Source organism: Hemicordylus capensis, chromosome 4, assembly GCF_027244095.1.
Source record: "Hemicordylus capensis ecotype Gifberg chromosome 4, rHemCap1.1.pri, whole genome shotgun sequence".
NCBI lineage: Eukaryota > Metazoa > Chordata > Lepidosauria > Squamata > Cordylidae > Hemicordylus > Hemicordylus capensis.
In genome coordinates this window covers 154,158,863-154,181,046 of record NC_069660.1, presented here as the reverse complement: position 1 = coordinate 154,181,046, position 22,184 = coordinate 154,158,863, and the positions used below count along the sequence as shown (strand labels likewise).

General features: G+C 46.9%; 2 protein-coding genes across 7 annotated transcripts in view; one reads left to right on the top strand and one right to left on the bottom strand.

The window, feature by feature from the left end:
• Nucleotides 1-22,184, bottom strand: part of LOC128353044 (uncharacterized) — a 52,922-nt gene that overhangs the window by 17,573 nt on the left and 13,165 nt on the right. The gene's annotated exons all lie outside the window — the stretch shown is intronic.
• LOC128323176 (2-5A-dependent ribonuclease-like) lies at nt 1,284-13,441 on the top strand. Its single transcript, XM_053245896.1, has 4 exons — nt 1,284-1,327; nt 3,090-4,573; nt 9,000-9,089; nt 9,699-13,441. The coding sequence occupies exons 1-3, from the start codon at nt 1,284-1,286 to the stop codon at nt 9,050-9,052; spliced, it is 1,581 nt and encodes a 526-aa protein (XP_053101871.1). The 3' UTR covers nt 9,053-9,089; nt 9,699-13,441.

Sequence of the window (22,184 nt, the reverse complement as noted above, 5' to 3'; positions counted from 1 at the left end):
ACTGATCTAAGAAGTGGTACACCCAAACCTGAAAGTAATGATAAAAATGACAGACCTGAAGGGACCACAACAGTTACAGAGACGATAACCATACAGACCGATCCAGCAAATGGCACACACAACCCTGTTGGTGATGATAAAAATGACAAACCAGAAACAACCACTACAGTCAGAGAAACCATTACAACAGGAACTGATCCTTCTTCAAGCGATCCAGAGATACAAAAAATAGCATCATCACCCTCTAAGCCACCAAATGATGAGCCTAGTCCGAATGGCAACAGGAATGGTGACAGGCCAGATGATACTACAGAAATAATGGAGACAACAACAATAATCACAGAAACTAATACACCAAATCCCAATCAAAACGATTCCCCTAATCCTGATGAAAGTGACAGACCAGACAGCGTCACTACAGTCACAAAAACAACCACAACAGAATCAAACCCAAAGGACGGTGATAAAAATGGCAAGACAGAAGTTATCACTAAAGTTACATGGATAACTACTACTACTACTACCACCACCACCCAGTAAAATACAACTGAACAACCAGAAACAACCACACGTGATGTTACAACTAATACAAAAATTGACCTTGTTTCAGATAAACCCACCACAGAAAATCCAACTAACAAGAATACAAATACTACAGTAACACAGGTGACGACAACTTCCTCGGTGACATCCAAACCTCTGAGCACCCCAACTTCTACAGTTGATAAGACTACACAGTATACCTCCACTTTGCCCGCCACACTTACAACTACAAAAAGAAGAGTGATCTATTACCCAACTACAATATATTCCACAACAAGATCTCCTGAGAGAACTCCTAATATAACCAGAGAGTATGTTCGACCAGAAAAGATTGCCACACCCTTATTGTACAAAGGTATGTTTATTTCTTTATTCTTGTAATAAGGCTGAACAACACCACCATAACTACACAAGTGAGATCTGCAGCAAATTTTGCATATGCCAGACCCTAATGCCCATCTCCAGAATACAATAAGTTGTTAACAGGCCAATTCACTTTCCCCACCCCCACCACCAGTATTCTGCTACTGTTGTTTTCCAACAGACACCTTCAACATTTCATGGCTCCTGAGGGCTACTGATCATGGTCAAATGTTAACAGGCTAGTTTCTCTTATAAATTTTTCACTTTTTCTTTTAATTTACAAATACGTGTATTTCTATATAACTATGGGGTTTCTCATGTGTGTAGAAACCAATGCCTAATGTTGTGCTGGCCCTGGTTTGCTTCCAAACTGGTAGATGTTCAACTACCTGAGTTTGATATATAAATCCATGGAGGGAATGTAGGTTCTGTGTGTGTGTGTGTGTGTGCGTGTGTGTGTGTGAATAATATTTGCACAGTTAATTGTGAGCCAGGGTGTTATTTAGGGAGTGGGAAGTGATGTTCCCCTTCTGTTTTTCACACCACATGTAAGTCTACCTCTACACCACCCAAGATATGACTTGGGTTCAAATGGGCCACAACTTTACTGAATAAACCAAACTCAAATTAAATCTAACTGCAACAGGCCTGAATTTCAGCTCCCAGACCCAAGATGGGCAATCACACCCTGGCTCTGAGCAGTAGATTAGCACAAATCTGAGCCATAGCCAGTCCTTTAAAGGGGTCAGGGTATCTGCCAGTAATCTCACCCTTCCAAGCTGTTCAGCTTTTGAGGTTGGCAGTCCCACTGGTGTCAAGGAAAAGTCCCCAACTGCTATCCCTCATTTTATTGATAGATAGATAGATAGATAGATAGATAGATAGATAGATAGATAGATAGATTTTTATATCACCTTTCATTAAAACCATCTCGAGGCGGTTTACAAAATATTCAAATCCATATAACACTACATAACAGTTACACAATACAAATACTAAACTGGAATATAAAAATACAAATCTAATTAGAAGTTTTTTAAAAAACTTGCACAATTAGACCATAAAATACAGAGCAGCAGCAAAAAATAAAAACATTCATATAAAAACCTGGGTAAAAAAGTCAAGATTTTACTTGCTTTCTAAAAACTTTTGATGGAGACTGAGGAGCAAATGCCCACTGGGAGAACATTCAAAAGTCTGGGGGCAATAACTGAGAAGGGCCTGTCCTGCATACACAAATTCTCAAATTCTGTGACAGACTGAGGCAAATGCTTCCTCCAGGCATGGGTGTCTGGGGCTGGGGGCAAGAGGGTGCGCGCCCACACACACACACACACACACACACACCCTTCCAATGAGCCACTTCCCATTGACTTCAGTGGCACATTGACTTTAATTATCTAACTGCTAACTGAGCAAAGAGGCGCCTTTTCAAAGTGGCAGATATTAAGCAGGGGGAGAGCAACTGGCCCTCTCCAACCCTAGCACAGCATCTTTCCAGTGGTTGTTGCTGGTGTCTAACATGTTTATTTTTAGATTGTGAGCCCTTTGGGGACAGGGAACAATCTTATTTATTTATTATTTTCCTACATAACCCACTCTGAGAACTTTTGTTGAAAAGTGGTATATAAGTAGTAGTAGTAGTAGTAGTAGCAGCAGCAGCAGCAGCATATACCCAAGGAGTGGGGTGGTGGTATTGGATTTCTGACTTTGCCTCCCCCCACTGCCAGAAAAAGTCCTGCAGACACCCATGTTTCCAGGAAGCCTTCAGGCAGAGCATGGAGGCAAAATTCCTTCCTTGTTGCTTGTCTCCAGTATTTGGTATGCAGAGGTATAGTGCAACTAAAAATGGAGGTTCTGTTTCACTATCTTGGCTAGTGATAGACATTCTTCATACTTACTCATCAGGATGTTTTCTCTCTTTGCTATACCGATGGAACATATATGAAGAAAGAAGACTTTGGACTCAGTTTTACACATGCAACTTTGTGATCCAAGACACCAAATTCTCTCTTAATTGTTTTTGTTATTTGAGCCCATGCAGCCAAAACACCTGAAATCACTGTGTGTTGCGTTCAGCCCTATGGCAGCACAACTCCATATGTGCTGTGATGTCCATAACTCTACCGTTAATCCCAATACCTGATGTCACCATAGCCATTCAAATATTTTTCTTGTACTAGAAACATAGTTGGACTTTTTGGAAAGCCAGTAGAATTGCCACCATCAGGAGAACTGAGGTATCTGTCCTCCTGGAAAATGGCTGCAGAAGCACTCTATAATGCCGTACAAAATGGCTCAATTGAGGGCATCCAGAAACTGTTGGAAGACAGTGTAGATATCAATTCTAAAGTGAATAATCATGGCTTCACAGCTCTCCATTGTGCAGTTTGTGACAACAAGGAGGAAATTGTCTCCTTTCTTCTTGAAAAGGGGGCTGATCCACGTGCTAGAAAGGATAATGGAGCTACTCCTTTTATCACAGCAGGGATAACAGGCAACGTGAGGCTTCTGGAGCTCTTGCTTGACTCCAGAGAAAGAATCAATGAGTATGACTTCAATGGCTTCACAGCATTGATGGAGGCTGCTTGGCATGGGAAAGAGGAAGCCCTGAAATTCCTGTCTGGCTGTGGGGCAGATGTCAATTTCGCCAGAGTAGTGGATAAGGAGAAAAGGGCCCTGAATAGAGGCGGCAGAACAGCCCTGATGGATGCTGCAGAGAATGGCCACGTTGCTGTCGTCAAAGCCCTGGTAGAAGAAATGGAAGCTGTTGTGAACATCTGTGACAATAAGGATAGGAATGCATTAGTCCATGCTCTGTCCATGACTAAAAATAAGAACTGGGACCAGGACAAAGAGGCCATCGCCCTTTTCCTCTTACAACATGGGGCTGTTGTGAACAAGAAAGATGCATCAGAAAGAACTACCCTGATTTTGGCAGTTGAAAACCAGAGCCAAAAGCTGGTGAAGGCTCTGTTGGAAAAAGAGCAAGTTGACATCAATGCTACCGACAAAAATGGAAGAACAGCACTAATGGTCGCCACTGAGAAGAAAAACTGGGACATAGCAAAGACATTGTGTGAAAAGGGGGCGAGGACAGACATTGGGTACCCCATTGGAATTGCATGTAGAACTTATCACCTTGAGATGGTGAAACTGCTTCAGCAATATGGTGCCATGGCTAGTTCAAGTCAGCCCCAGAAACACTGGACCCCAGTCAGCAAACACTGGGGACCCAAGCTGCAGGAGCTCTATGGGAAAAGCTGCGTTGCTATTGGAAAACTCAGGATCTACAAAGCAAATTGTGATTTCAGGTTCCTGGAAACCTCTCAGGGTGGTGTCTACCTGGGATTTTATGATGAAAAAGAAGTGGCTGTGAAGATATTCAAGAGTGAATCAGCAAATGCCAAGTGTGAGAAAACCTGCCTTGAAAAATGCCGTACTACCAGCAAATATCTGGTAAAGTTCTATGGGTCGGAAGAAGAAAATGCCTGTCTCTACATTTGCCTCTCCTTGTGTGAGAAGAATCTTGAGGAGTACTTGAAGACATCAAATCATGCAACTCTGAAGAGTGAAGATATTCTTCCAACAGTCTTTCAGGCAGTGCAAGAGCTGCATACGTTTGGATTTGGCCACCAAGATCTGCACCCACGTAACATTTTGATAGGTTTGTATTCTTTAGAATTTGGCTGCCAAATACAGTCCACATGGGAGTCCACACCGTGCACTCCAGTGCAGACCCCCTGAGCTGAATGGGACAGATGAATTGTGGGGGAGAAGGAGGTTTTAAAAATCTGGCATATCTCGTGACTTATTTGCACGAGCCGTCTTTTTGCAATGTTACCATTTCCTCTTGCTGCCTCAAGATGAGAAAGGAAACCTGAATGTGATGGGCTTCAGTCCTCTGGAGCAGAGAAACAAGCACAAGCTGCTTAGTTTGGGTCTTCGACTCCTGTTTTCAGTTCTCATTGTTGTAATCACATTGGAGACAGTGTGATCCAGCCAATAGATTTGTTTTGTTCTTGGAGGAAAGTTAGATGTGGTGTTGGCAATTCCTTGTGCATACACATGGAATTGTCCCCACCACATAAGAGAGGTGTAAAAAGCAAAATGAGTGTCTGTGTGTGTGTGTGTGGCAGATTTTGAAGAGTGGCTGTGTGAGAAGTGCAGACCCCTCTGACCCACTGGGCCTAGTTCTCTCTGGTGAATTCTATACAACTCGCATTGAGATGAAGGGGAACTGCGATAAAGACCATTACTTTGTTCTCACACACCCATTCATTTCTCTGGGGCCTGGGAGGGAAACTTTCCAATGGACTGTGGCCTGTGTGAATTAATGGGAAGGGGCCTACAGTTGCAAGCTCTGCTCTGCTCTGCTCTGCTCTCTCACAGACTCGTTGTTCCCACACGGGACAGACAGAGATGAAGACCCTCCTACCAAGTGGGCACAACCTCAGCAGTGCCCTCTCTTTGTGAATCTCATGTGCTCACTCCCATTAGCCTTGGCCTTGTCTTGGCTCACACACAGGAAGGGGCAGCTGCAGAACATCAGGGAACATAAGGGAAAGTTCTGCCTGACTTCCTGCTGCTGCTTCTGGGGAGTAGAGGGTGGAAGAAAACTTGGCCTGCATCCCAGTCTAGGAGAAAGAAGGTGAAGCACACACAGAAGGATTTCGGGATCTTGGGATCAGGGGCTGGGATGGGGGCCAAGTGGGAAGGCCCTGAGTGGGTCAAAGGGACGTCCGTTGCCTCTTTTCACTTGGTTAATCCCATGAACGTTGTGTGCATGTGGACGGGAGTGGAATGTACTATATACGTTAGGAACCTTCTGCAGAATCAAGCTTTTCCTATATAACCATCCTGTAGTGGGGGGATTGCCTGCTCCTGTGCTCCCTGCCCTCTGTCATAGTACTTTTGTATGCATATGTTGGAGGGGAGAGGTTTAGTTCACTCCCGTTTTAGCAGAGCATGTGTGTGTGAGAAGAGTAAGCCCATTCAGGAGTATTGAGACGGACATTTCAGGTTCAAAAGCGAGTGAGATTGATTTGGGAAGTTACATACTTGGAGAGAAATGCCTGTGTCCCTGAGCTTTCTGTCTTCATGGTGCAGAGTAGAGAGGGGAAGCGTATCTGTCTCCCAATCAAAAACTGCTGGAGCAGAGGGAGAAACAATGAAAAAGGAAGATTGCAGAGTCTTCCTCGCTATCTCTACTCCTCATGGCCCTAGTGGTCACTAGGAGAGAAGGTACACACAGGCGATGCCACTGAATCTGCGTCTCCAACAGCACAGAGCAAAGGGCTGCTGCTGCTATTACTGTTGTTGTTGCTGCTGCTGCTCCCTTAGACGGAGTCAGCCATTGGTCGTTCTAGCTCAGTATTGTCAGCGACACTCCAGGGCCTCAAGAAAGGGGCTGTCTCACAGTCCTGCCAACCTTTTAACGGTGGACACCAGAGGCTGAAGCTGGCCCATCACGCTTGCAAAGGATGTGCTTTGCCACAGAGCTAGAACACCCTCCCCCAAAGGGCCCAGCCTCCCTTTCCTCCAGAACATGGGCTTCTTTGGGAACTGAACCCAGGCCAGCCCTCTCCATCCAAACAAAAAACCATACCTCACGATCAAGATTAGGTTGAATAGACATCTCTGATCCTCTACTGCACAAATGATAAGGTTTTCCAGTAGTGGGGTTCCTCAAAGGGGATACTACAAGTAGTACCCCTAGGGTACTTCTGCCTCCCCATGCTGCAGATACATGATTTGTTCCCCAGCTGACACGTCCTCACTGACATGTTTTTACGAAATTATGATTTTATGTTTATTAAAAACACAATTCATGTTTTTATGTATATATGTGCGCACACACTGAAATGTTAGTTATGAGACAGGCTCTCCACTGTCTCTCCAATGGGACAAGTTTACTTATCCTTGTTTTACTTATTGAAGTTTACTTGTCCTGTTAATTTCAGTGAAAATACTCATGAGTAACTTAGTCTGAATGTAAGACAGTGAGCGGAGTAGACTCTCTCATGACTGTAATATTGACTTGTGTACACAAGACGCACTCACAATCTCTATGTGGTACCTGAGCTGTAGGTTTGCAGCAGACGGGGTACATTTGTTAGGCCAGAGGTTCCCAACCTTTTTAAACAGAAGGGGTCCTTTCAGTGGCACTTCTATACCTCTGAGTCTGTAGCCCTGATCTCTCCTGGTAATGCTGGCCTTGCCTTGCTTCTAGAGAGAGCCTGGAAACTCTGAACCTCCTCCTTAGGACTGTTGGCATAGAGGAGGAGAGTCTGGGGGAATACCTGGAGCACTTTGGCAGGCCAGAAGGCTTCAGCCACAGACTGTCCATTTTGGTGATGTAAGATGAAGAACACTGTGGTTTCCCAACGGGGAGAGATGAGCGGGACCTAAGAGTGCAAGAGCTTTTCTTGTGCTGCTGACACTTGTGCCTCTTCCCTCATTCATGAGCTCTGGTTTCACACTGCAGGATACTCATCGCTAAATGTTCATGGTCAACCCCAGCCTTAGTACATTATATTGGTGCTATTTTTTAAGTCAAACACTTGACGGGTTTGCCTGAAATAGGACTGGACATCTACCTTGAGGTGAGAGGGACTGAAGTTCTAGGGAATTTATTGACATATAAAACTAAACAGACGTAAGTTTTGGGTGGTATAAAAATATGTTAGTCAAATAAATAAATAAAGGATCCCTATGACTGCTTTCTGGAGATGCTGACTATGAGGGTTAATGTAGAAATACTCCCTCTAGGGGTCAGTAAAAAAACATCCCCAGGAATTTCAGGCTCTGGAGAGAAGCTAGCGGGGGAGAGGGGCAGCCTGAAAGAAGCAAATGAGCCCACAGGATAACCATCTGTCTGACTTCTGTTGCCCACATGGTACCTCTGCACAACTAGTTGTGTGGATGAAGAGCTTGTCTGCATGGCCAGTCATTTTTTGTATCACAGCTACTGTGGTAACTCAAGATGCTGAAGCATAGCTGGCCTCCATTTAGGCAGGTACTTATTTAAGACATAATGTGGGAACAGAGAGTTGGATCTGGATCCAGGAGACTAGGTTGAAGTCTCCTGAGCCTAGTCTCCTTCAAGTCTCCTGAACTACCTTTTAGCAGGGGTGTATCTAGGGAAAATAGCACCTAGGGCTAGCACTGAAATTGCACCCCTGTCCAAAAATCTGACACCCATCTTTCAGATAACTTTACCATAATATCAACTCAAAAATACAAGTCAAGCTCATTAATCTTTTAATTAACAAATTATAATTGCACCTTCCTTGCCTCTGAGGCTGAAGGTGGCCTAAAGCCCTCAGACTAGTAGCCATTGATTGAGCTGTCTACTGTAAGGCTGCAATTCTATGCTCCTTGACTTGGAAGCAAGCCGCCTGAACCCAGTGGCACTTACTTCTGAGTAGACAGGCACAGCATTGGGTTGCTCATGGAGATGTGATTGTGTGTGTGTGTGTGTGTGTGTGTGTGTGAGCTTAGTGGAATGCTGAACTCTACATGTTTGGATGCAGCATTTAAGAAGTGCCCATCACAGCATTAGGGGCAAACTAGGTCTAGGCAAAATGAAGCAGCTTTGAGTTATTTAAATTTAGGATGGTGAGGTGACTAAAATTGCTTAACTTTGTCTGGAAGAAGAAATCAAGAAGAAATCCAGATGCTATAATCTTACAATCCTTCTAAACATATTACCTGAATGTAAGTCCCTCTGTAGAAAATTTGATTTATTATGAGTAAATTATTTACAACTGGTGTGTAGAGGTTCATCAATGCTGAACCTAAACATAAACTGTAATGGACTTGGTGGAAAGTAAACACTTGGTGGAAAATGAAAAGGCATTGGCCAGCTTTCTGAAAAGCAGGCCTCTGTTGGGAAGAGGTTCTACAAGGAAGGTTCCACCAAAGAGAAGGCCCTGCTTCCCAAAGCAGCCAAGTTAACGTCCGGTGGGAAATGAATGCCAAGCTGGACCTCTCCAGAGGATCACTGGAGAAGAAAGTGCTCCTCCTAGTGTAGAAGCTTAACATGCCTGGTCTGTGGGATTTGACAGCTTCTCTTGTCTTTCAATTTGCAGCAAGTCCCAGGAGCACTGGTAGGCAATATTCCGTGCTGCCGGATACTAACTGAGGTGGCAAAATGGATTCTGGAGTGCAGCAAAGTTGCGGTAAGAAATTGGAAATGCTACATTTGCTACTATGTTAATCCGGTCCTGGCTCTGTGGTCGCCAGGAGTCAACACCAACTCGACAGCACACTTTACTAAAACTGATAGGACTTGAAAATGTTTAATTGTGGCTAGGTTATGCTCCTAACATACAAAGAATTTTGCATCACAGTTACCATCAAAATAGCCCCTGTGAGGTTGAGGTTCATCATTCATAAAAAACCTTGGTCTTCCATGTGCACATCCAACATACTGTGCATCATTCACATGTAACGTAGCCGCACCACCATTACTCTCCCATCCAAATTCGGATGTAACTGCTGCAAATTTTGTTTACATTCATTTCCCACCCCCTGCCCTGAAGTACAATGAGACAGCTTTGTAGCAGAGCAGAAGCAGCAGGTTGGTTATATATCAACTACTATTATTTTGTCCAGTTCTGCATTAGTATATCTGTGTTTATATAAATATATATTAATTTCTGTTACCACTATTTAAGAACCATAGAAGCCAAGGCCACCAAGCTGTATTTTCTCTCTCAAAAGCATGAAAAAATGCATTACCGGTTATATTCACACAACAATCAGATCTCTCTCTCTCTCTCTCTCAGCTAAAAAATCATCAAAGTCATCATCCAAAGCTGTAAGAGTGATTTCGGAGGAGGATGGCAGTAGGGTAGACAATGTAGTGACAACAGTAGCTACCACAACTACCACAACTTCTACTACAAGTCAACCTTCTAGTACAACAAGGCAGCCTTCTACTACAACCATGACAAAGCAGGCTTCTACTACAGTTACAAGGAAACAGCCTTCTACTACAACCACAGTGAAGAAACCTTCCACCACAACAAGGCAGTCTTCTACTATGACCACCATAAAGCAAACTCCTACTACAACCAAAGCTGTGGCAACTCCTAGTATGACTGCAATGCAGCTGCCTTCTACTGCTGTTACAATGTCAGCTTCTACTATGACCACAACAAGGCTGCCTTCAACTATGACCACAACAAGAGAGCCTTCTACAACTGCAAATCAACCTGACACGGAGCGTACAACCAAAGGAAATAAAAGTATTGAATCAACTTCTTTGAAGACCATATTATCCAAACCCCTTCTCCCCAATCCAAAGAAGTAACCACATCCTTCAGCATTACTACCACAAAACCATTGAGGCCAAATACTAGCTTGCCACCTCACACTTCTTCAAGTATTAGTAATATACTGACTTCTACTGTGGCTAAAGTCACAGGTACGGCTGCTATGAAAACCACAACTACTCCAGCTAAAGGGACAACGACAATATCCAAAAGAGACACTACTACTGTAGCTATGGAAGCAACTTCAACAGCCGACAGAGACACAACCAATGCAAACAGCCAGGCTGTAACAAGAATGGAAAAAAGTGAAGCAACAAATGAAATTGATAAAAGTGATATCACAGCTGCAAATAAAGAGACTACAATAATAGACACTAAAGACACAAATAGTAATTTAGGCACTGCAAGTCCAATACAGACAGCAGATATTACAACCACAGGGACTCTAATAACTGATAAATCCGATGCAACTGCAGATTCCAAAGAAGCAACCACTGCAGATAAGGAAACAACATCTGTGGAAAGAAGAGAATCAACAGCCATTAATCAGGAGCCAGGTATGGATGATAAAAAAGACAGTAGTACTGTTGATGCCACAGTTATCACTTCAGCTGATAGAGAAAAGGCAACTACACCTCTCACAGATACAACTACAAGTATTGAGAAAGAGATTAAAGAGTCAACCGCAGAGCATAATCAAGAGACAGAAAACTCTAAAGAGAGATCTGTTACCAGAATCAAAGAAAAAATGACAGTTGGTGAAATGGAAACTTCAGAAAATCAAAACGATTCTAGTGCAACTGCTGTTACTGAGGGGATGCCAACTGAATTGCTGCCAACCGTAGCCGATAGCTCAAAAAAAGAGACCATGACTCCATCAAGCCCAAATTCTAGAGATACTACAAACACAATAGAATCAGCAATTACATCTCGGACCATCAGAGAAATTGATCAAAGTCAGGAACCAACGAACAAGCCAGAGCAACTTGTAACTCTAGATAATTCAGATCTCATTCCTGATGTTCTGCTAAGAGGTACACCTCAGCCTGAGGTTGATTTCGGAAGTGTGAGTCCAGAACAGAGTAGTACAGTGACAATAATAGAGACTGATCCAACAAGAGACACAGCCAATCCTGATGGTGATGATAAAAATCACAAACCAGAAAGTAGTACTACAGTCAGAGCATCAACAATGACACAGACTGAGCCAACAAGCAACACAGACAGGCTTGATGGCAGTTATACAAATGACAAGCCAGGAAGTAGCACAACAGTCACAGAGACAAGAGTAACACAGACTGATCCAACAAATGATGCACGCAGACTTGGCAGTGATAGTAACACACCAGAAGGGACAACTTCTATACACAGAGTATAACACAGTCAGATCCAACAAGTAGCACATCAAGCCCTGACAGTGATGTTAAAAATGACATACCAAAGGCAACTACTACAATCGCAGAGACAATAATACAGACTGATCTCTCAAGTGACATACTTACTCCTGATGGTGATGATAAAAATAAAAAATCAGGAAGCAGCACTACAGCAGTACTCACAGAGACAACAACAACACAGACTGATGGAGATGATAAAAGTGACAAGCCAGAAGGAACTACTATAGTTGCAAAGACAAAAATACAGACTGATCTCCCAAGTGACACATTTACTCCTGATGATGCTGATAAAAACCAAAAGCCAGAAAGCAGTACCATAGTCATGGGGACAACACCAACTGATCTAGGTGACACATGCAATCCTGAGGACACTAACAAAAGTGACAAACCAGAAGGGACTACTAGAGTCACAGAAACAACACAGACTGATCCAGGTGACACAACCAATCCTGATGGTGGTAATAAAAGTGACAAATCAGAAAGGACTACTACAGTCACAGAGACAATCATAACAGAGACTGATCCAGAAAATGGCACACCTAGCCCTGTTGGTGATGATAAAAGTGACAGGCCAGAAGGGACTACCACAGTCACAGAGAGAAGCATAACAGAGACCTGCCCTGAAAGTGATTACAAAAATGACAGACCTGCAGAGACCGCAACAGTCAGAGAGACAGTAATAACAGAAACAATAATAACAGACACTGATCTAAGAAGTGGTACACCCAAACCTGAAAGTAATGATAAAAATGACAGACCTGAAGGGACCACAACAGTTACAGAGACGATAACCATACAGACCGATCCAGCAAATGGCACACACAACCCTGTTGGTGATGATAAAAATGACAAACCAGAAACAACCACTACAGTCAGAGAAACCATTACAACAGGAACTGATCCTTCTTCAAGCGATCCAGAGATACAAAAAATAGCATCATCACCCTCTAAGCCACCAAATGATGAGCCTAGTCCGAATGGCAACAGGAATGGTGACAGGCCAGATGATACTACAGAAATAATGGAGACAACAACAATATTCTGTGCTGCCGGATACTAATTGAGGTGGCAAAATGGATGCCGGAGTGCAGCAAAGTTGCGGTAAGAAATTGGAAACCGCCTTTGGGTCAACTGCTCTTCATCTGCGTAACCAGAGCTGCATCTATCCTGCCATTGCACAAGCAGAGAGAAGCTAAAAAGAAACAAAAAAGAAGAAATTCCCAAAAGATGGGTGCCCGCCTTATTCCCCAAGATTGGCTGCAAAATGACTACATTGGCTCAATTCTCCCTCAATGGGGGAGTGTATCTATTGATGCTGGGTTGCTCCTCCCACCTGCTCTGAGACAGGGCCAATCAGGTGACAACAGGGCTCTCAATACATTGATCACCCATTCAAATCTCTATGGTAGGCCTGCACAACTCAAATGACCTGGTGTGTCGCAAATGACCATGGTATGGCTCATGGGGGCCAAAGTCACTGATTATTAAATTAACACCTAATATCAATCAATTAATCAAATCAAATTAAAATGAATTTAATTAAAATGAATGTAATTAAAATTTAACTTTTGAACTTCTGGCTGGGAAGAATTAATTTAAATTAAAATAAAATAAATTGATTTAAAAATTTTAATAAAATACATACAATACAACCTGTACAAAATACATAACAAAATGCATTGTTCTTCCTTTCCACCTCTCCCAAAATGGGGCAGTCTGGGGGGGGGGGAGAGAGAATGGAGCAGTCTTGGCGAGAGGGAGAGAGAGAGAGAGAGACGGAGAGAATGGAGTGGTCTTGAGGAGAGGGAGAGGGGGAGAGAGAGAATGCAGCAGTCTTGGCGAGAGAGAGAGAGAGAGAGAGGAGCAGTCTTGGTGAGAGAGGGTGTGAGAGAGAGAATGGAGCGGTCTTGGCGAGAGGGGAGAGAATGAGAATGGAGCAGTCTTGGAGAGAGAGAAAGAGAGGGAGAGGGAGAGAGAATGGAGCAATCTTGGAGAGAGAGAGAGAGGAGCAGTCTTGGTGAGAGAGGGTGAGAGAGAGAGAATGGAGTGGTCTTCGCGAGAGGGGAGAGAATGACAAAGGAGCGGTCTTGGCGAGAAGGAAAGAGAGAGAGAATGGAGCGGACAGGGGGAGAGAGAGAGGAGTAGTCTTGGAGATAGAGAGAGAATGCAGCAGTCTTGGCGAGAGGGGAGACAGAGAGAATGGAGCGGTCTTGGCGAGAGGGGAGAGAATGAGAATGGAGCGGTCTTGGCAACAGGGAGAGAGAGAGAGAATGGAGCGGTCTTGGGGAGAGGGGGAGAGAGAGAGAGAGAGAGAGAGAAAGAGGAGCAGTCTTGGCGAGAGGGAGAGAGCGTGAGAAAGAATGGAGCAGTCTTGGCGAGAGGGAGAGAGAGAGAGAGAGAGAGAATGGAGCAGTCTTGGCGAGAGGGGGAGAGAGTGAGAGAGAATGGAGCAGTCTTGGCGAGAGGGAGAGAGAGAGAGAGAGAGAGAGAGGGAGAGAGAGAATGGAGCGGTCTTGGCGAGAGGGGAGAGAGAGAGATAGAATGCGGCAGTCTTGGCGAGGGAGAGAGAGAGAATGCAGCGGTCTTGGCGAGAGGGGAGAGAGAGAGAATGCAGCAGTCATAGCGAGAGTGGGAGAGAGAGAATGGAGCAGTCTTGTGCAAGACAAAGAGAGAGAGAGAGAGAGAGAGAGAATGGAGTAGTCTTGGAGAGAGAGGGAGAGAGAATGAAGCACTCTTGGAGAGAGGGAGAGAGAGAATGGAGCGGTCTCGGAGAGAGGGAGGGAGAGAGAGAGCAGCAGTCTTGGTGAGGAGGAGAGAGAATGCAGCAGTCTTGGAGAGAGGGGAAAGAGAGAATGCAGCAGTCTTGGCGAGAGGGAGAGAGAGAGAGAGAATGGAGCAGTCTTGGCGAGAGGGAGAGGGAGAGAGAGAATAGAGCAGTCTTGGCGAGAGGGAGAGAGAGGGAGAGAGAACGGAGCAGTCTTGGCGAGGGGGAGAGAGAGAGAGAGAATGGAGCAGTCTTGGCGAGAGGGGGAGAGAGTGAGAAAGAATGGAGCAGTCTTGGCGAGAGGGAGAGAGAGAGAGAGAGAGAATTGAGCGGTCTTGGTGAGAGGGAGAGGGAGAGAATGGAGCGGTCTTGGCGAGAGGGAGAGAGAGAGAATGCAGCGGTCTTGGCGAGAGGGAGAGAGAGAGAATGCAGCCGTCTTGTGCGAGAGAGAGAGAGAGAGAGAATGGAGCAGTCTTGTGCGAGAGATAGAGAGAGAGAATGGAGCGATCTTGGCGAGAGGGAGAGACAGAGAGAGAATTGAGCAGTCTTGTAGAGAGTGAGAGAGAACGCAGCAATCTTGGCGAAAAGGGAGAGAGAGACAATGGAGCGGTCTTGGCGAGAGGGAGAGAGAGAGAGACAATGGAGGAGTCTTGGCGAGAGAGAGAGAGAATGCAGCAGCCTTGGCGAGAGGAGGAGAGAGGGAGAATAGAGCGGTCTTGGCAAGAGGGGGAGAAAGAGAGAGAGAATGGAGCAGTCTTGGAGAGAGAGAGAGAGAACGCAGCAGTCTTGGCGAGAGGGGGAGAGAGAGAGAATGGAGCAGTCTTGGAGAGAGAGAGAGAGACAATGGAGCAGTCTTGGTGAGAGGGAGAGAGAGAGAGAATGGAGCGGTCTTGGAGAGAGAGAAAGAGAGAACGCAGCAGTCTTGGCGAGAGGGGGAGAGAAAGAGAAAATGGAGCAGTCTTGGCGAGAGGTAGAGAGAGAGAGAATGGAGCAGTATTGGATATATATAGAGAGAGATAATGCAGCAGTCTTGGTGAGAGGGGGAGAGAAAGAGAATGGAGCAGTCTTGTAGAGAGTGAGAGAACACAGCAGTATTGGCGAGAGGGGGAGAGAGAGAGAATGGAGCGGTCTTGGAGAGAGAGAGAGAGAGAGAATGCAGCAATGTTGACGAGATGGGAAGAGAGAGAGAATGGAGCAGTCTTGTGCGAGAGAGAGAGAGAGAGAGAATGGAGCAGTCTTGGTGAGAGCGAGAGAGAATGGAGCAGTCTTGGCGAGAGGGGAGAGAGAGAGAGTGGAGCGATCTTGGGGAGAGAGAGGGAGAGAGAGAGAATGGAGCAGTCTTGGAGAGAGAGAGAATGGAGCAGTCTTGGGAGAGAGAGAATGGAGCAGTCTTGGCGAGAGGGGGAGAGAGGGAGAGAGAATGGAGCAGTCTTGGAGAGAGAGAGAGAGAGAGAGAACACAGCAGTCTTGGCGAAACGGGGAGAGAGAGAGAATGGAGCAGTCTTGGAGAGAGAGAGAGAAAGAGAGAGAGAGAGAGAATGGAGCAGTCTTGGTGAGAGGGAGAGGGAGAATGGAGCGGTCTTGGAGAGAGAGAAAGAGAGAACGCAGCAGTCTTGGCAAGAGGGGGAGAGATAGAGAAAATGGAGCGGTCTTGGCGAGAGGTAGAGAGAGAGAGAATGGAGCAGTCTTGGATATATATATAGAGAGAGAGAGAACGCAGCACTCTTGGCGAGAGAGAAAGAGAGAATGGAGCAGTCTTGTGCGCGAGAGAGTGAGAGAGAGAGAGAGAGAATGGAGCCATCTTGGTGAGAGGGAGAGAGAAAGAGAGAGAGAGAATGAGAATGCAGCAGTCTTGGCGACAAGGGGAGAGGGAGAGAATGGAGCAGTCTTGTGCAAGAGAGAGATAATGGAGCGGTCTTGGAGAGAGTGAGATAGAACACAGCAGTATTGGCGAGAGGGGGAGAGAGAGAGAATGGAGCGGTCTTGGAGAGAGAGAGAGAGAGAATGCAGCAATCTTGACGAGATGGGGAGAGAGAGAGAATGGAGCGGTCTTGGAGAGAGAGAGAGAGAGAGAATGCAGCAATCTTGACGAGATGGGGAGAGAGAGAATGGAGCAGTCTTGTGCGAGAGAGAGAGAGAGAGAGAATGGAGCAGTCTTGGTGAGAGTGAGAGAGAATGGAGCAGTCTTGGCGAGAGGGGAGAGAGTGAGAATGGAGCAGTCTTGAAGAGAGAGAGAGAGAATGGAGCAGTCTTGGGAGAGAGAGAATGCAGCAGTCTTGGCGAGAGGGGGAGAGAGGGAGAGAGAATGGAGCAGTCTTGGGGAGAGAGAGAGAAAGAGAGAGAGAGAGAATGGAGCAGTCTTGGTGAGAGTGAGAGAGAATGGAGCAGTCTTGGCGAGAGGGGAGAGAGTGAGAATGGAGCGGTCTTGGGGAGAGAGAGGGGGAGAGAGAGAATGGAGCAGTCTTGGAGAGAGAGAGAGAGAATGGAGCAGTCTTGGGAGAGAGAGGGAGAGAGAATGGAGCAGTCTTGGGGAGAGAGAGAGAGAGAGAGAGAACACAGCAGTCTTGGCGAAACAGGGAGAGAAAGAGAATGGAGCAGTCTTGGAGAGAGAGAATAGAGAACGCAGCAGTCTTGGCAAGAGGGGGAGAGATAGAGAAAATGGAGCGGTCTTGGTGAGAGGTAGAGAGAGAGAGAATGGAGCAGTCTTGGATATATATATAGAGAGAGAGAACGCAGCACTCTTGGCGAGAGGGGGAGAGAGAGAGAATGGAGCGGTCTTGGGGAGAGAGAGAGAGAATGCAGCAATATTGAGGAGATTAGGAGAGAGAGAGAATGGAGCAGTCTTGGTGAGAGTGAGAGAGAATGGAGCAGTCTTGGCGAGAGGGGAGAGAGAGAGAATGGAGCGGTCTTGGGGAGAGAGAGGGGGAGAGAGAGAATCGAGCAGTCTTGGAGAGAGAGAGAGAGAGAGAGAATGGAGCAGTCTTGGGAGAGAGAGAATGCAGCAGTCTTGGCGAGAGGGGGAGAGAGGGAAAGAGAATGGAGCAGTCTTGGAGAGAGAGAGAGAGAGAGAGAGAGAGAGAATTGAGCAGTCTTGGGGAGAGGGAGAGGGAGAGAGAGAATGGAGCGGTCTTGGAGAGAGAGAAAGAGAGAGAGAATGAGAATGGAGCGGTCTTGGAGAGAGGGAGAGAGAGAGAATGGAGCAGTCTTTTAGAGAGTGAGAGAACACAGCAGTATTGGCGAGAGGGGGAGAGATAGAGAAAATGGAGCGGTCTTGGTGAGAGGTAGAGAGAGAGAGAATGAAGCAGTCTTGGATATATATATAGAGAGAGAGAACGCAGCACTCTTGGCGAGAGGGGGAGAGAGAGAGAATGGAGCAGTCTTGGAGAGAGAGAGAGAGAGAGAGAGAGAGAATGGAGCAGTCTTGTGCGAGAGAGAAAAAGAGAGAATGGAGCCATCTTGGTGAGAGGGAGAGAGAGAGAGAAAGAGAGAGAGAGAATGAGAATGCAGCAGTCTTGGCGACAGGGGGAGAGGGAGAGAATGGAGCAGTCTTGTGCGAGAGAGAGATAATGGAACGGTCTTGGAGAGAGGGAAAGAGAGAGAATGGAGCAGACTTTTACAGAGTGAGAGAGAACACAGCAGTATTGGCGAGAGGGGGGGAGAGAGAGAGAATGGAGCGGTCTTGGAGAGAGAGAGAGAGAGAGAGAGAGAGAATGCAGCAATCTTGACGAGATGGGGAGAGAGAGAGAATGGAGCAGTCTTGTGCGAGAGAGAGAGAGAGAGAGAGAGAGAGAATGGAGCAGTCTTGGTGAGAGTGAGAGAGAATGGAGCAGTCTTGGCGAGAGGGGAGAGAGAGAGAGAATGGAGCGGTCTTGTGCGAGAGAGAGAGAGAGAAAGAGAGAAAGAGAGAATGGAGCAGTCTTGGTGAGAGTGAGAGAGAATGGAGCAGTCTTGGTGAGAGGGGAGAGAGAGAGAATGGAGCGGTCTTGGGGAGAGAGAGGGGGAGAGAGTGAATGGAGCAGTCTTGGAGAGAGAGAGAGAGAATGGAGCTGTCTTAGGAGAGAGAGAATGCAGCAGTATTGGCAAGAGGGGGAGAGAGGGAGAGAGAATGGAGCAGTCTTGGAGAGAGAGAGAGAGAGAGAGAGAGAGAACACAGCAGTCTTGGCGAAACGGGGAGAGAGAGAGAATGGAGCAGTCTTGGAGAGAGAGAGAGAGAGAAAGAGAGAGAGAGAGAATGGAGCAGTCTTGGTGAGAGGGACAGGGAGAGAGAGAATGGAGCGGTCTTGGAGAGAGAGAAAGAGAGAACGCAGCAGTCTTGGCAAGAGGGGGAAAGATAGAGAAAATGGAGCGGTCTTGGCGAGAGGTAGAGAGAGAGAGAATGGAGCCTTCTTGGATATATATATAGAGAGAGAGAGTACGCAGCACTCTTGGCGAGAGGGGGAGGGAGAGAGAATGGAGCAGTCTTGGAGAGAGAGAGAGAGAGAGAGAGAGAGAGAGAGAGAGAGAGAGAGAATGGAGCCATCTTGGTGAGACGGAGAGAGAGAGAGAAAAAGAGAGAGAGAGAATGAGAATGCAGCAGTCTTGGCGACAGGGGGAGAGGGAGAGAATGGAGCAGTCTTGTGCGAGAGAGAGATAATGGAGCGGTCTTGGAGAGAGGGAGAGAGAGAGAATGGAGCAGTCTTGGAGAGAGAGAGAGAGAGAGAGAGAGAGAGAGAGAGAGAGAATGGAGCAGTCAGAGAGAGAGAGAGAGAATGCAGCAGTCTTGTGAGAGAGAGAGAGAGAGGGAGAGAGAATGGAGCAGTCTTGGCGAGAGGGGAGAGAGAGAGAATGGAGCGGTCTCGGAGAGAGGGAGGGAGAGAGAGAGAATGGGCAGTCTTGGAGACAGAGAGAGAGAACGCAGCAGTCTTGGCGAGAGGGGGAGAGAGAGAGAATGGAGCAGTCTTGGAGAGAGAGAGAGAGACAATGGAGCAGTCTTGGTGAGAGGGAGAGAGAGAGAGAATGGAGCGGTCTTGGAGAGAGAGAAAGAGAGAACGCAGCAGTCTTGGCGAGAGGGGGAGAGAAAGAGAAAATGGAGCAGTCTTGGCGAGAGGTAGAGAGAGAGAGAATGGAGCAGTATTGGATATATATAGAGAGAGATAATGCAGCAGTCTTGGTGAGAGGGGGAGAGAAAGAGAATGGAGCAGTCTTGTAGAGAGTGAGAGAACACAGCAGTATTGGCGAGAGGGGGAGAGAGAGAGAATGGAGCGGTCTTGGAGAGAGAGAGAGAGAGAATGCAGCAATCTTGACGAGATGGGAAGAGAGAGAGAATGGAGCAGTCTTGTGCGAGAGAGAGAGAGAGAGAGAGAATGGAGCACTCTTGGTGAGAGTGAGAGAGAATGGAGCAGTCTTGGCGAGAGGGGAGAGAGAGAGAGTGGAGCGATCTTGGGGAGAGAGAGGGAGAGAGAGAGAATGGAGCAGTCTTGGAGAGAGAGAGAATGGAGCAGTCTTGGAGAGAGAGAGAATGGAGCAGTCTTGGCGAGAGGGGGAGAGAGGGAGAGAGAATGGAGCAGTCTTGGAGAGAGAGAGAGAGAGAGAGAACACAGCAGTCTTGGCGAAACGGGGAGAGAGAGAGAATGGAGCAGTCTTGGAGAGAGAGAGAGAAAGAGAGAGAGAGAGAGAGAATGGAGCAGTCTTGGTGAGAGGGAGAGGGAGAATGGAGCGGTCTTGGAGAGAGAGAAAGAGAGAACGCAGCAGTCTTGGCAAGAGGGGGAGAGATAGAGAAAATGGAGCGGTCTTGGCGAGAGGTAGAGAAAGAGAGAATGGAGCAGTCTTGGATATATATATAGAGAGAGAGAACGCAGCACTCTTGGCGAGAGGGGGAGAGAGAGAGAATGGAGCGGTCTTGGAGAGAGAGAGAGAGAGAGAGAATGCAGCAATGTTGACAAGATGGAGAGAGAGAGAATGGAGCAGTCTTGTGCGAGAGAGTGAGAGAGAGAGAGAGAATGGAGCAGTCTTGGTGAGAGTGAGAGAGAATGGAGCAGTCTTGGCTAGAGGGGAGAGAGAGAGAGTGGAGCGATCTTGGGGAGAGAGAGGGAGAGAGAGAGAATGGAGCAGTCTTGGAGAGAGAAAGAGAGAGAGAGAGAATGCAGCAGTCTTGGCGAGAGGGGGAGAGAGGGAGAGAGAATGGAGCAGTCTTGGAGAGAGAGAGAGAGAGAGAGAGAACACAGCAGTCTTGGCGAAACGGGGAGAGAGAGAGAAAATGGAGCAGTCTTGGCGAGAGGTAGAGAGAGAGAGAATGGAGCAGTATTGGATATATATATAGAGAGATAATGCAGCAGTCTTGGTGAGAGGGGGAGAGAAAGAGAATGGAGCAGTCTTGTAGAGAGTGAGAGAACACAGCAGTATTGGCGAGAGGGGGAGAGAGAGAGAATGGAGCGGTCTTGAAGAGAGAGAGAGAGAGAATGCAGCAATCTTGACGAGATGGGAAGAGAGAGAGAATGGAGCAGTCTTGTGCGAGAGAGAGAGAGAGAGAGAGAATGGAGCAGTCTTGGTGAGAGTGAGAGAGAATGGAGCAGTCTTGGCGAGAGGGGAGAGAGAGAGAGTGGAGCGATCTTGGGGAGAGAGAGGGAGAGAGAGAGAATGGAGCAGTCTCGGAGAGAGAGAGAATGGAGCAGTCTTGGGAGAGAGAGAATGGAGCAGTCTTGGGAGAGAGAGAATGGAGCAGTCTTGGCGAGAGGGGGAGAGAGGGAGAGAGAATGGAGCAGTCTTGGAGAGAGAGAGAGAGAGATAGAACACAGCAGTCTTGGCGAAACGGGGAGAGAGAGAGAATGGAGCAGTCTTGGAGAGAGAGAGAGAAAGAGAGAGAGAGAGAGAGAATGGAGCAGTCTTGGTGAGAGGGAGAGGGAGAATGGAGCGGTCTTGGAGAGAGAGAAAGAGAGAACGCAGCAGTCTTGGCAAGAGGGGGAGAGATAGAGAAAATGGAGTGGTCTTGGCGAGAGGTAGAGAGAGAGAGAATGGAGCAGTCTTGGATATATATATAGAGAGAGAGAACGCAGCACTCTTGGCGAGAGGGGGAGAGAGAGAGAATGGAGCGGTCTTGGAGAGAGAGAGAGAGAGAGAGAATGCAGCAATGTTGACAAGATGGAGAGAGAGAGAATGGAGCAGTCTTGTGCGAGAGAGTGAGAGAGAGAGAGAGAATGGAGCAGTCTTGGTGAGAGTGAGAGAGAATGGAGCAGTCTTGGCTAGAGGGGAGAGAGAGAGAGTGGAGCGATCTTGGGGAGAGAGAGGGAGAGAGAGAGAATGGAGCAGTCTTGGAGAGAGAAAGAGAGAGAGAGAGAATGCAGCAGTCTTGGCGAGAGGGGGAGAGAGGGAGAGAGAATGCAGCAGTCTTGGAGAGAGAGAGAGAGAGAGAGAGAGAACACAGCAGTCTTGGCGAAACGGGGAGAGTGAGAATGGAGCAGTCTTGGAGAGAGAGAGAGAGAATGGAGCAGTCTTGGTGAGAGGGAGAGGGAGAATGGAGCGGTCTTGGAGAGAGAGAAAGAGAGAACACAGCAGTCTTGGCAAGAGGGGGAGAGATAGAGAAAATGGAGCGGTCTTGGCGAGAGGTAGAGAGAGAGAGAATGGAGCAGTCTTGGATATATATATATAGAGAGAGAACGCAGCACTCTTGGCGAGAGGGGGAGAGAGAGAGAATGGAGCGGTCTTGGAGAGAGAGAGAGAGAGAGAGAATGCAGCAATGTTGACAAGATGGAGAGAGAGAGAATGGAGCAGTCTTGTGCGAGAGAGTGAGAGAGAGAGAGAGAATGGAGCAGTCTTGGTGAGAGTGAGAGAGAATGGAGCAGTCTTGGCTAGAGGGGAGAG